The sequence below is a fragment of the Chrysochloris asiatica genome, unplaced genomic scaffold (assembly GCF_000296735.1).
Source record: "Chrysochloris asiatica unplaced genomic scaffold, ChrAsi1.0 scaffold00058, whole genome shotgun sequence".
Taxonomy (NCBI): domain Eukaryota; kingdom Metazoa; phylum Chordata; class Mammalia; order Afrosoricida; family Chrysochloridae; genus Chrysochloris; species Chrysochloris asiatica.
Genome location: NW_006408576.1, coordinates 16,477,652 through 16,491,469, shown reverse-complemented (window position 1 = coordinate 16,491,469; position 13,818 = coordinate 16,477,652). Strand labels below are relative to the sequence as shown.

General features: G+C 35.7%; 1 protein-coding gene across 1 annotated transcript in view; it reads left to right on the top strand.

Moving 5' to 3' along the window:
- The window catches only part of KIDINS220 (kinase D-interacting substrate, 220kDa), a 151,173-nt gene extending 145,450 nt beyond the window's left edge, over window positions 1-5,723 (top strand). The window contains exons 26-27 of the mRNA XM_006864003.1: window positions 1,391-1,627; window positions 4,467-5,723. Of these exons, the coding sequence (XP_006864065.1) occupies window positions 1,391-1,627; window positions 4,467-5,723 (1,494 nt within the window). The remainder of the gene's footprint in view (window positions 1-1,390; window positions 1,628-4,466) is intronic.
- The last annotated feature ends 8,095 nt before the right edge of the window (window positions 5,724-13,818 follow it).

The window sequence follows — 13,818 nt, the reverse complement described above, 5'->3', positions numbered from 1 at the left end:
GGTAGTTTTCCATATTAAAACATTTTTGGAATTGCATCTCACACTGATGTAGAGCCCTGTTTTATGGAGCAGATACGCAGCAATGATTGACACCCTTTGCCTGTTTGCATTTCACTTAGAAATTTGGGAAAGAGGCTACCCATCAGCTCTCCAAATTTTCATTCTAGTTGTGTTTTATTTTGTTCTCAAATTAAATTTTTAACTAAAGAAAGAACATAATGGTCAAGTTAGAGTGTATGTGTGTGATGATTATTGCCATTGCTTATTTTGTTGTTAAGTGCCATCGAGTCTGCTCTGAATCATAGCTACCCTGTATAGGGCTTCTGAGGAGCAGCTGGTGGGTTTGAACTGCTGACCTTGTAGTTTGCAGCCCAGTGCTGATCCTATAGCACCACATCATTTTAGTACGAATTAAAATTCAAGTTGGAAATGTGGTGGCTCCATACAATAAGCACCGAACTGCAAGCCACAAGATGCATGGTTCAAGTCCACCAGCCGCTCTGAGGGAGAAAGATGAGGCTTTGGAAACCCTATACAGGGTCACTATAAGTCAGAATCAACATGACAGCACTTAACAAAAACAACATAAAAAATACTAGTTAGGCAAATGTAATACCAATTCATTAGAAATTCTCTTACAGGAAGGTTGCTATCTCATTTTTTGTTTTTTGTTTTTAGCACAAGAGTTTTTTTAATTGGATAATTATTCAGTGTTTAATTTAAGAATTAAAGGCATATATCAATTAAGGAACCCACGTACATAATTCATTTTGGTAGAGAGAAGGTTGAGGAAGGATTCTGAAAATCTTGGAATCTCCCACAAGACTCTCATCTTGTTTTGGACAGATAAACTAGTAGACGTATTTTACTCTAATCCCTGCAGGAGGACATTAATATCTTTTGTGAAAAAAAAAATGTCTTCATTCCCGAGATCCTTTGTGCTAATACTTGATATTCACATCAACACAAACCATTGGAAAAATAAATAAATAAACATAAAATCCTGGAAGTTATTGTAGCCAGTTCTTGTGCTCAAGACTGATTGTATTTTTTTTTTAAAGGTTTTACTGTGAAATGAGTGATAGGATGAGTGCAAAACTGATGTTCTCCCTTGTATATATATCGTGTTTTGTTCCATTGCAATGATTACAGTCCCCTCCATGCATCATCATTTACCAATATTTGCTTCTATTCTGTTTTTGTTTTGCTTTTTTGATGTACACAAAGACACTCAGGAGTATGTAGTCATTTAAACAACTAAAGAGCACATTCTACACACCAGCCTCCCACTGTAGCAACTTTTTAATGTTTTATTTTCTAAAACTATTTCCAAAGCTTCTAAAATGTGGTTTGTTATTGTGGATGTTAATGATATTTTATTTTTCATTAGATACTAGAAATGAGAACTGCAGAAAGCCAGGTAGTCCCTGAAGACCCACGTTTACTTAATGAAAACAGCAGTGGCCCCGTTCCTCATGGTGAACCTGCTCGGCGTTCTTCACACAATGAATTGCCTCACACCGAACTTTCCAATCAAACTCCCTACACACTAAACTTCAGCTTTGAAGAACTGAATACGCTTGGCCTAGATGAAGGGGCGCCACGTCACAGTAATCTCAGTTGGCAGGTATTTATTAATGTCATTTTTTCTATTACTGAAGAATAAGGGTAATATTTAATTCACTGAGAAATTGTTGGTGCATTTATACAGTTTTTCAGAAAATAATGAGTACCTAACTGAACACGATGGAGGGACTCGGTGTTCTCATGGAGCTATGTTCCTCAGTGAGACGGTTGGTAAAACAAAGAAAAAGAGCATTTCAATAATTGTTAAGAACTTTTGAAGACAATAAAATAGGTCATGGCAATGAGAGCAAATAGGAACCAGCTACTTTAGTTACAACTAGGAAAGTTCAGTGTTTCTCTCGCTGTTTTCCTATTACCTTTAATTCGTTGATCATTAAAATATTTCCTTAGTGGAAAACTTCCATCATTAACTTAAGCACCATAACTTGTTTTTTAAGTACATAAATACATTCTGTATGGCTGTTTGTTTTCTTTTTCTTATCTGATATTAGGTATAGGTAAGTTCTTTCTGTGTTCATTAGAAGAGGGAGGAAAGGTGAAGAATGGGAATAGAAAAAAAAAGCAAGAAAAATATGAGAAAAGGAGTAAGAAGGGAAGAAGGATAAAAGTAAACTAGGATAAACAAACAGAACAGGATATAAAAGAGAGAAGATAAGTAATCTGGAAAAGAGCAGGGAACGCCCATCTGAAAGGGAGCAGTAGCTAGCAAAAGCAATGCCTGGGGGTTCTATCAGTTTAAATGAGTGTTTATGTGTTGTTTGGTTGGTAACTAGTAAAATACTGGGGGTCAGGGTTGGATTATCTTTTGTCTCCATACTGTCTACTTAAATTGTTTAGGTTGGAGAACTATTTTATTATCTAGTATTGATTATTAATATTTGTTTTTTTAATCCTCTCTTATTAAAACAGAGTAAGTCCACGTTTGGGTCATCTTTTTCCTGTTTCAGTAACTGGTTCCTTTCTTTCCTTTGAGATTCATTTTGAAATACTGTAAGATGTCCTCATCTTCATTTTTCCTGTTTCCTACTATTACCAGAAATTCAGGCCCTTCACATTCATGTAGCAGTTCTCAGGTTTTTTAAATCTCTGGATACCTTTACACTGTTAGAAATTATTGAGGACCCCAAAGAGCTTTGTCTATATAAGTTAAAGCTATAACTATTTACAACATTAAAAACTAAGAAAAAAGTTTTAAGTATTAAAAGTTTAAAGTTGTTTATTAAAATGATCAACTTTATGTTTACATAAGTATTATTTATGAAAAATAAGTATATTTTCCAAGAAATAACTAAATTTTCACTGTCATCTTGAAAATCTCTTTAATACCTGGCTTTATTATAGAAAACTAGATTCTCATATCTGCTTCTGTATTACATTTATTGTGATATGACATATATTTGTTGTTAAGTGCCACTGAGTCGGTTCCAACCTATAGCGACCCTGTATAGTTTCCGAGGCTGTAAATCTTTATGGGATCAGAAAGCCTCATCTTTCTCTCGCAGAACCACTGACCTTGAGGTTAGCAGCCCAATTTGTAACCACTATACTACCAGAGCTCATATGGTATTTGTGGTTATGTGCCATGGAGTCAGTTTGACTCATAGCGACCCTGTGTATGGTTTCTGAGGCTATAAACCTTTATGGGAGCAGAAAGCTGTATTTTTTTCCCACGGAGCAGCTGGTAGTTTCGAACTGCTGACCTTGTGGTTCGCAGCCCGATTCGTAACCACTACGCTACCAGAGCTCCCTTCAGAGCTCATATACTCATGTGAAAAAGTGAGGAACACCTTAGTATTCCATTGAAAATAACTCTGACCCTTATGTTGTTGTTGTAGAGGAGTGGCTGGTAAGCTTGTACTGCCAGCTTTGCAGTTCATACCAACTTTGCATTTCAAAGCATTAACCCACAGTACCACACCAGGACTCCCTGAAAAGTAGACATAAGAAACCATAGGGTGTGTACAGGCTGCAGTTTGAAAACCACCACAGCATGGGTGAATGATGTTGGAACATTTGTCACCAACAGGAGAGGATCTTCTGAAGAAAAAGAGAATATTTTCTCCCTATGCAAGACTTTGCCTAGTTTCTACTTCTTTGTTTTTATCTTTTACTTTTGTCCCTTTTTAATCTTCCTTGACTCTTTTTATCCTGTTTCCTTCTCTTTCTTAATCTGTACTTTTTCTCATTTAGTAGCTCTTCTGGTATCTAAAGCAATTCTAATCATAAAATTTCATATTGGAAATCAAGCTTTTAAAAACAACTCATTTCTCTCTTTACTAGAGTCCCAACTATTTGGGCTCATGGTTTCGATTTTATTCATTTGGATCCTTTACTGATTACACTCTATTCCTTTAAAACTATTTGAAATATATTTTCTTTAATATATTTCTTTAAATACATTGTTTTTCTGTCAATTAAAATTTGACAAACTTTCTGTCATGAAACTTGAGAAATGGTTCTTTAAAGCATATATTGGAGACCTTAAGTATTTTGGTTTTGAGATATATCAGATATCTCTTCTACGTTTCTTCTAGGAGGAATTTTTATATTTTGTCAAAATAAATATTTTTGCCTTAAATAACTAAAAGTTTAAAATTTGAAATTATAAGAAGACAAGAATTCGTAATGTTTTTTAATACAACTTTGTTATACTTTTAAATATTAACAGAAAATTATTTCAAGTCCTATAAAACTTTCTAGTAGGAGTGTTTATAAGTACATAGCTTTGGTTAGTGTGTGTATAGAATTATTTTATAAAACACTTGATCTTTTGAGAACTTTTTTATGCTTGGTGTACGTAAGTGTTTTCAAGCTGAAACTTATTATGCCTTTTTTTGTTTGCTATTTGAATCCTTAATTTTTTTTTTCTGTTTTTACAGTCACAAACTCGCAGAACCCCAAGTCTTTCAAGTCTCAATTCCCAGGATTCCAGTATTGAAATTTCAAAGCTAACTGATAAGGTGCAGGCTGAGTATAGAGATGCCTATAGAGAATATATTGCTCAGATGTCCCAGTTAGAAGGGGGTACAGGCTCTACAACAATTAGTGGTAGATCTTCTCCACATAGTACATATTACATGGGTCAGAGTTCATCTGGGGGCTCCATTCACTCTAACCTGGAACAAGACAAAGGGAAGGATAGTGAACCAAAGCAAGAAGATGGAAGGAAGTCATTTTTAATGAAGAGGGGAGACGTCATAGATTATTCATCATCAGGTGTTTCCACTAATGATGCTTCACCCCTGGATCCTATCACAGAAGAAGATGAAAAATCTGATCAGTCAGGCAGCAAACTTCTTCCAAGCAAGAAATCCTCAGAAAGGTCAAGTCTCTTCCAGACCGATTTGAAGCTTAAGGGAGGTGGACTGCGCTATCAGAAACTTCCAAGTGATGAAGATGAATCTGGGCCAGAAGAATCAGATAATACTCCACTGCTCAAAGATGATAAAGATAAAAAAGTTGAAGGGAAAGTAGAGAGAATGTCAAAATCTCCAGAACACAGTGCCGAGCCTATTAGAACCTTCATTAAAGCAAAAGAATATTTATCAGATGCACTCCTTGACAAAAAGGATTCCTCAGATTCGGGAGTGAGATCCAACGAAAGTTCTCCCAATCACTCTCTTCATAATGAAGCGGCTGATGATTCCCAACTTGAAAAAGCAAATCTCATAGAGCTTGAAGATGATCACCACAGTGGAAAACGGGGAATACCACATAGCTTGAGTGGCCTTCAAGATCCAATTGTAGCTCGGATGTCCATTTGTTCAGAAGACAAGAAAAGCCCTTCTGAATGTAGCTTGATAGCCAGCAGTCCTGAAGAAAACTGGCCAGCATGCCAAAAGGCCTACAATCTGAATCGAACGCCTAGTACCCTGACTCTGAATAACAACAGTGCTCCAGCTAATAGAGCCAACCAAAATTTTGATGAAATAGAAGGAATTAGGGATACTTCTCAAGTCATTTTGAGGCCTAGTTCCAGTTCTAACCCAGCTGCTATTCAGAATGAAAATCTGAAAAGCATGACGCATAAGCGAAGCCAGCGCTCAAGTTACACAAGGCTCTCAAAAGATTCTTCAGAGCTCCATGCCTCTTCTGATAGTACAGGTTTTGGAGAAGAAAGAGAGAGCATTCTTTAAGAAAAGAAAAAGAATAATATTGTCATACCCCTATGGCAAAATTTTCTTGAGTTTTATACTGGATCTATTGATGCCCATCATCATTGTATCATTTATAAATAATTAACAAATGATACAGCTGTTAGTAAAAGAGAGAGTGATATATTATACAACAGAAGAAAGTGTAAGAAGTGATTCATTAATCAGCTACTATTGGACCAGTTACTGGGGAACGATATCATGTTTGGTAAGGTGGAGGGTCAGAGAAAAAGAGGAAGACCTACCCCCACCCCCACCCCACCCCCAGCGAGATAGATTAGCAAAGTAGCAGCATCAGTGGGCTTAAGCTTGGCAACAATTGTAAGGTTGGCCCAGGACCCCGGCAGTGTTTCTTTGTTCTGTTGTATATAGGGTCGCTATGAGTCTGTACCGACTCAATGGCATCTAACAACAACAACATTTGTCTTTGCAATTAGAAGCTTAAAATTTATTACTGATATCGTACCTTTCATTGGCACATAATCCCTCAAATTTTTTTGAGATGATATCTAGTATAAAGTTTTAGTAAATTTAAAGGGCTTAATTTATGAAGGAAAAGAAAGCTAGAGATTCTTTTGGTAGGACATTAGAAGGGCTTGTTACGTAGAAGATACGACTTTAGATGAATCAGATGCAGATTTTGCTCTTAACTCTATTTAGGTTAGATTTACAGATTATGAGATATCCTAGAGATTAAAGGTAAATGCTTGTAAACTGAGAATCAGTGTTCTATATAACAGGCAAATTGTTTATCAAGGAGGTTTTAAATTTTAAGTAAAAAATATACATAATATAGAGGGCTTTGAAAATGGAAAAGAAAGTGTAAAAAATTGATAAGTGAATCAACAGTACTCAAAGTGGTGTTCCCAGTAACGCTGGACCTTTATGAGCTACTATGAGAGTGACTTGGGACAAGGGTCCAGTAATCTCCACATTACATGGATGCTCTCTCAAAATCTCAGACTTGGCTTATACCTGTACCATCATTACTTGTGCCCAGGAACCCATCTTGGTCTGCTCTGCAACACTTTTTCAGATTGTGAGCCCAGCTTTTCCTCATGAGAATTGCAATGAGGGTGAAAAAGCATGAATGCTTTCTCCCGAGAATCTGGGTACTAATACGCATGAATAAATCTTTATGGTATGAGAGAGTGAGAAATAATTGCACCAGAAAAGTCTATGACAATTCAAGGAAATAATTAGGTAAAACTGAACATCATTTTCTATACCAAGGCAGAGTTTGTCTACTTTATCTGATCTTAAGTCAGCATGTTAATTTGAGGGAAGAATCAGAATTTTTCTTTTTTTTTTTTTTTCCCTTGGTTAAATGTATCAGAGCGAGGGTTAGAAGATATAAGTGGTGTTACTATCAAACTTTATATGTTCCTTTCACTGTTAGCAGAGTAAAGAGAATAATCACATTTAAGTATTGTGTAGACTGGATAGTACCCTGTTCTCATGCAGTGAAAATATTTTGTGTTTTTAATGTAGCTTATTTATGAAGAATTAATACTGGCAATCTCTTCTAAGCCTTAGCATTTTAGATGGTGAGGTTGTAGATGTATGATTATTTAAATTTAGTGTTATATTTGTATGTTTCTCAATGGAGTTTTCTTAATATGCTGAATAAATTACTACTTGCCAAGTCATGACACTAAAAAGTGGCTCTCTTCTGTTTCATTGCTTTGAGGTCTGAGTGGAGCCTAAGGGTTTCACAAAGTGTTTATTTTGCATGACCTTAACAAATGTTTTAACCAGTTTTTTAAAGGGCAGGGTGTTACTGACATTGTACCTTGAGATGTTAACATTTGCATATTTATAGTGTTCATTAGTTTATAATATTGTATGACTAGTTCTTATTTCATAAGCAGTATTTTCTTCCTTGTCAGGTGAGTAGCTGCAGTTTAATATCATTGTAGTACAATCTCTCTACTGTTTGTAAAATCAATACTAGAGTATTACATGTACAAATAGATTTAGAAAACAATAAAAAAAAGATAGCATGCTATTCTGACTCATGAATTTTTATTCACTACAGTAATGATTCAAATTTTGATAAAAATTTAAACAGCAATTTGTGGGGTTTTTGCTTGCTTTGTTTTGAGTTCTTTGTTTTTGTCATCTCTCTAAATTCTGTTGAAGGCCTTTAAGTCCATGTAGCAGTTACCCAGTTGAGAGGACCCTGACTGTTCTGACTGCCTCACTAGACGTTGCCTCTTAATTCCCAGTGCCTTTTTGGTACTTTCATGAAAAATTCGTGACCATAGCACAATACAATGCTTTTGTACATTTCTGTAGCTATATAAAATGCAGGCTATCCAGATCCTAGGGGTTTTTTAATTATTACATGTACATCCTGGGAAAGTTTGCTTTTTTATACTGATACATAATTGATGAGACTGATGGGTTATCGATTCATTCTATCATCCCTGTGAATATGTGTGTGTATCTTATATGTACAACTTATAATACATAGTTTCTGTTTGGTGTCCACATACATAAAACTCTGTCTTCAGTTGGATGAAAATGGATAGAAAAGAATATCAGTGCACTAATTGTGCATTTTTCTTGATTCGGCCCCATTTAGAGTTGTATATTTTATAAACTATTTGGCTTTCACTTTAGGTGGCAGATAGTCCTTTTATGCAGCATAACGTTAAACTACATGTCGTAGCTTGATACTAAGCCCATCTACCTTGGCACTGCAGAACGGCACCTCTGACAGCCTGTCTGCAGAGGAGGAAGGAAAAGAAGCCGCTGGTGTGTCTCAATTACTGTAATTCTCACAGTGCTGTTGTTTAAGGATCAATTCTTACATTGAGGGAAATGGCAGCATTCATAACTAAACCAACATTTTCCATAGTAGCAGAGAAAATTGTCTTTGTTATATTTTACTTATGTGAGTTTTATATAGTGGTCAGAATAATTTTAATTACTTAACCAAATAATTTTGTAAACATGTTTGCTAAAATTCTCATCTTTAGTGAAGAAGTCTTTAGATCATTTGCATGTTATAGCGCTATAGAAAGATACTTATAATCATGATTTAAAAAAAATAAATACTAACCATTAGAAAAAAGAGTCTATTAAAATTACATTCTTCAGGCTAAAACACTAAATCTTAATGTCTTAAGACCACATAATTTTGGGTTATACCAGGAATTCTCAGCCTATTTAGAAGTATCACACAATTTTTAAATCCCTGCATTCTAGGCTAACTCTTGAGTCAAACACTGGAACTCCCAGAAAAAGAGAACACTAGAGGACATGTTTCCCTTCCCTTATGGGTGAGTGGGATTGAAGGAATAACAGGAGCAATAATATTTAGTTTCTGTGGAATAACATTTATTCAGAGACTTACTGTCTAGGCCCTGTTATTTTCCACTTCCCCTCCTAGACTGACAATGAAAAGGGAATAAACAGGTAGGGATGCTTATTTGCTTGGTGTAGGGGTAGGCAAACTTGGACGGGTGATCTGGAATGATTGGATTTTAAATTTCCAGATTGTGGTACCTGCTACCTTGCCTACTTAACAATTTTAAGTATAGGCCATGATTATGCAAATTTAAAAGAAAAATAGACATTTGTAACCAAGGAAATACATTTAAAGAAAATATATGACTGGTATTGGGTGGTCTTTTAATGATTTATCTGGTAAAGGTTGAGAATCCCTGGTTGAGACTAACCAAGAAGAAAGAAACCTTTAAATCTTACATCATTTTAAACCCTTTCATGCCTAGGAAGAAAATGCTGCCTTTGAAATAGATAGTTCTTCAGAGGATCCATTTTAAACTAAGGTATGTGAAATATTAGTTTTCAAAGTCAGTTTTAAAACAACTGTTGAAAGCACATCTCACGTATTTTAAAGGATTTATATTCTCACTTAACTTCAAGAAATAAGTAAGAAACATAAAAAGTGATTGTTAGAAATTAACCACTGTCACCTACATGGTCAAAGCTTTTTAAGCGATATTGCTTATAAAGCCACGGCTGTGGTTAATGCTTTCCTTGGAGCTTGCTGAGCCACAGGTCTCTGCTATGGGGGAAATGTTTCTTCACAGGGTTCTCTGGAACCTGGCTAGTAAAACTTGTGGAATGGAATACATGTGACCATAGGGATAGCACCGTCCTGAATTTCTAGCACAGTGAAGTACTTTGGGAATGTAAAAATATATAAGAAGAGGGAAGGAGATTCTTTCCAAACTTAGTAGGCTGAGTCTTGAAAGGTCAATGTCAGGGTTTTGTCCTAATTATAATGATGTAAAATAAAGGCAGTGTTACTATTTACAAACCACAAAATATTTTGACTTTACCTCTGGAGTATAATCAGCAGTCGTTTACAAAGAATACATGTAAGTCCTTGATATTCTTAGGTTCAGGATGCTTTTTGCAGCATTATTTACCCTAGAGAGATGGATTAGGAACCCTTTCTTAACATTGCCAGGATTTAACAAAATGTAGAAAAACGTATCAAAGAGAATTAATAAAACTTGAATAAGTGACATTCTACTTTTTAAATACACAGCATAGAACTATATTCTATATTCAAATTAAGAAACTATTTGAAGTAATTAAGGTAAGTCTTGAGTAGCCACTATCATTTTTTAATTTTAATATACTTTATACCTACTTACCTCATTTTCTGTCAAGCCACCCAGGGCTCTAAATCTTAGCACCCTGCCTATAGACCCAAGCAACATTCCTTTCTCTTTCCCCTGACAGTTCCGTTAACCTTGTCACAGTTGGCCTCCTCACCAACTAGAAGGGGGCAAAGAAGATCCTACCTGTTGTTCAGTATTCCTGCCATCCAGTCCATTGGAGAAGAGAGATCTGTTCACTTATACCAGTTTTCTTTGTTCTTGATAGTTTTAGAATTTAAATTAGTCTTAATGAAGTGTTTCTTTTATGAAATTTTAGACAAAAACCCAAGCATGTAAATAAGTTTTATATAATCTGATATTTCATACCTTATAGCATCTTCTTGGACAGAATAATATTACTTATTTAACCAAATAATTTTATAAACTCATTTGCAAAATAAGATGTCTAATAAGAAGCTGAATTGTTATTTTCAAAATTATCACAGTTCCTGATACTTGCACTCTTTTATCTGTGTTTCTGAGAATTTGTAGACTGTATTTTATTATATTTAATGTAAATTAAAGACTTTATTTTTAAAGAAATTATATATATTTAATTATTTACATTTCCCCCCGCTGTTCATCTTTTGCCTGCTTAAGTTCTTTTCACTCTTTTTCTTAAAATTTTTACATTGTCAGTGTTACTCATCGTATTTCACCATAAAACATTACTTAGGCTTAGAGTAGGAGAATGAGAAAGAACCTCAATACAACGTTTAGACCAAATCTGAGATTTCAGCTAGCCAGTGGACATTCTTGTTAAAAAATTATTGTTAAATGAGTATATCTAAACTGGGGGCGCCAAACAAGCAGTGTGTCCACAAATAGCTTTAGTGTGTGGCCTACACAGTGTCTTCAGTTTACTGAATTTGAATGCATTCACACTGCTTTCGTGCTGTAGTTCCTGGCAAGTCCCATCCTTCCCTGTCACCTTATACCTACCAGCTTACATGTCTGGACCTCTGTAAGATTTTCTGTTCATGACTTTGATACCTTTCAAGACTTAATATCATGTTTTGTTAAAAATTCCCAGAGAAGGATATCTACAACCCATCTTGATAAGCGTTAGCATTTCTAAGTGTCATTGTGTTTGTTTTCCATGGATGCATTTTAAGATCCTCATGTGTCCTTTAAGCATTCTGTTTAGTCCTTTGTGGCAGTGCCCGTCTTATAAATGAATATAACTCTAGGATCAAGTTATACTAAAATGATTCAACTCTATATTGTACTTTAAGATATTGAGAATATTTCCAGGTATAACTTGGCTATGGTGAGCATGTTTTCTCTGAGCCCCAAATTAGGACATCTAATTATAATGAGGGTATTTCATATCAGTACCATCATAGAAAACCTGGTATGTAGGTCTGCACAGCTCAGTTTTTCAACTTTTCATTAGTTACTGATTGTAACGATAAGCCCTAATTTCTCCCTGTTGTTCTCTATCTTACACATACCACTTTGATAAGTTTGACCTAATAACTAAATTTTGTTGCTTCAAATACCTGTTATTTGAATATATTATATATGAGTGGGCCACTTTATATTGTTTGAAAATATATTTAGGTCAGTTCACACTGTAACAACAATCTTCAAATCTCACTGACTTAATAATACTTGCCACCTATCTTGTTCAACATTATGCACTTACAACAATGTTTTTTTTTTTTTTAATTATTCTTCAGCTGTTTTGCTCATTAACAGCTTATGATTGGTAGTAGCGAATGCTAAGGCACAGGGAACAATGGTGGCGAAGGTTAAGGTTATGTGTCAGCTTGGCTGAGCCATGATTCTGAGGGGTTTGACAGTTACATAATGATGTAGTTCTCCATTTTGTGATCTGATGAGGACATACTTTTATTTTTTTATTTTTTCAGCTTTTTATTGTGAATCGAGTGAAGGCTTACAGAGCAGATCATCAGTTTTACATTCAACACATCATAGAGTTTGCTTCATTACATGGTTGCAATCCCCTTCAGGTACCAGCAGTTAACAGTATTAACCTCTGTTCATTTATCTATTGCACAAACATCCATTTTTGCACACCGATTTACACATAACAGCCTGGTCTTTGAAAGCTAACCATGTCAATAAGTGAGGAGTAGGTGTACATGTAGGTGTACATAGAAGTTTATTTCTTGTTCATGTAACAGTTCAGTTTTGCCTAAGTTCCCATAAAGACTCAAGAGGCCCAGGTTCCTTCATTTTGTGATTCTACCACCCTCTAAGACTTCAGTCTTCTGCCTCATCTGCTGTGTTCAGTTAGTACACAGGAGAAGACAGAGTGGAGGATTGCACATGGGATTGGCCAGGTCTAGAAATAGTGTATACGGCACCTTCAACCACATCTCATTGGCCTTCCTAAGCCACATAGTCATGAGGTTAGGAAATTAGATAGAAACTGTTTGCCCTGGAGGAAAAGCAAATAGATTTTGGTGAGCATGTGAATCTTTACCATTTATATTCTTGGCATGGATTACCTGTGACAGATTAAACATTGTGACTCATCTTGTTTTCAATTTTAACAGTAACTAATTGTTTCCATTGACTTGTCTCCTAAGTTTTACTTTGTACTCAACTTTCATCCTAGTAGAGAAGTGTATTAAAATACAAACACAACCTAGTAGAAGAAGGGTTTAGGGGCAGCATAGTTTTTAGTAAACTGGCTCTTTTCATACTTCTGACAAATAATAAATTTCTAATGTGGGGTGGGTTTCAGAAAGACTTCAGCATTTATAATATAGACTTTCTTTGCTGTCAGTTATTTAGACGTTTATCCCCCTAGACAAAGCAATCAAGATTTGCTTTGGATGCTTCTATTTGTATCTGGCAGATATGGCAGGATGTGGTCCTGCGAGGTTCGCACCAACAGTGTATGCCCTTGTCCATGGCAAAAGCAGGGATCAGTATTAACAAAAAGCTAAACCCGCCTTTAAGGAGCTCTGGTGGCACAGTAGTCAAAGTACTCAGCTGCTAACTGTGAAAGATCAGTGGTTCAAACTCAGCAGGGGAAAAACGCGATAGTCTGTATCTGCAAAGGTTATATATAGGCTTAGAAAGCCTATGGGGCAGTTCTGTGTCCTGAAGAATTCTGAGGCAAGAGTTAACACTGGTTATGATGGTTAAGGTTATGTGTCAACTTGGCTGGGCTATGAGTTGGAATCAATTTGACAGAAATGGGTTTGGGTTGGGTTTAGTGTCTCAATAGTTAAGCACTCAGCTACCAACCAAAAAGTTGTTTTGCACTTACTAAGTGACTCTTCAGGAGAACAGACCTGGAGATCTCCTCCTTTCAAGGTTAGAGTCTAGGGAATCCTCTGGGGTAGTTCTACTCTGTTGCATGGGGCTGTGAGTCAAAATAGACTCTACTGCACAAAACAACAGCAACAAACTCTGACCGGACTGTACCTAACAACAACAAACTTTCCATTAATAACCAC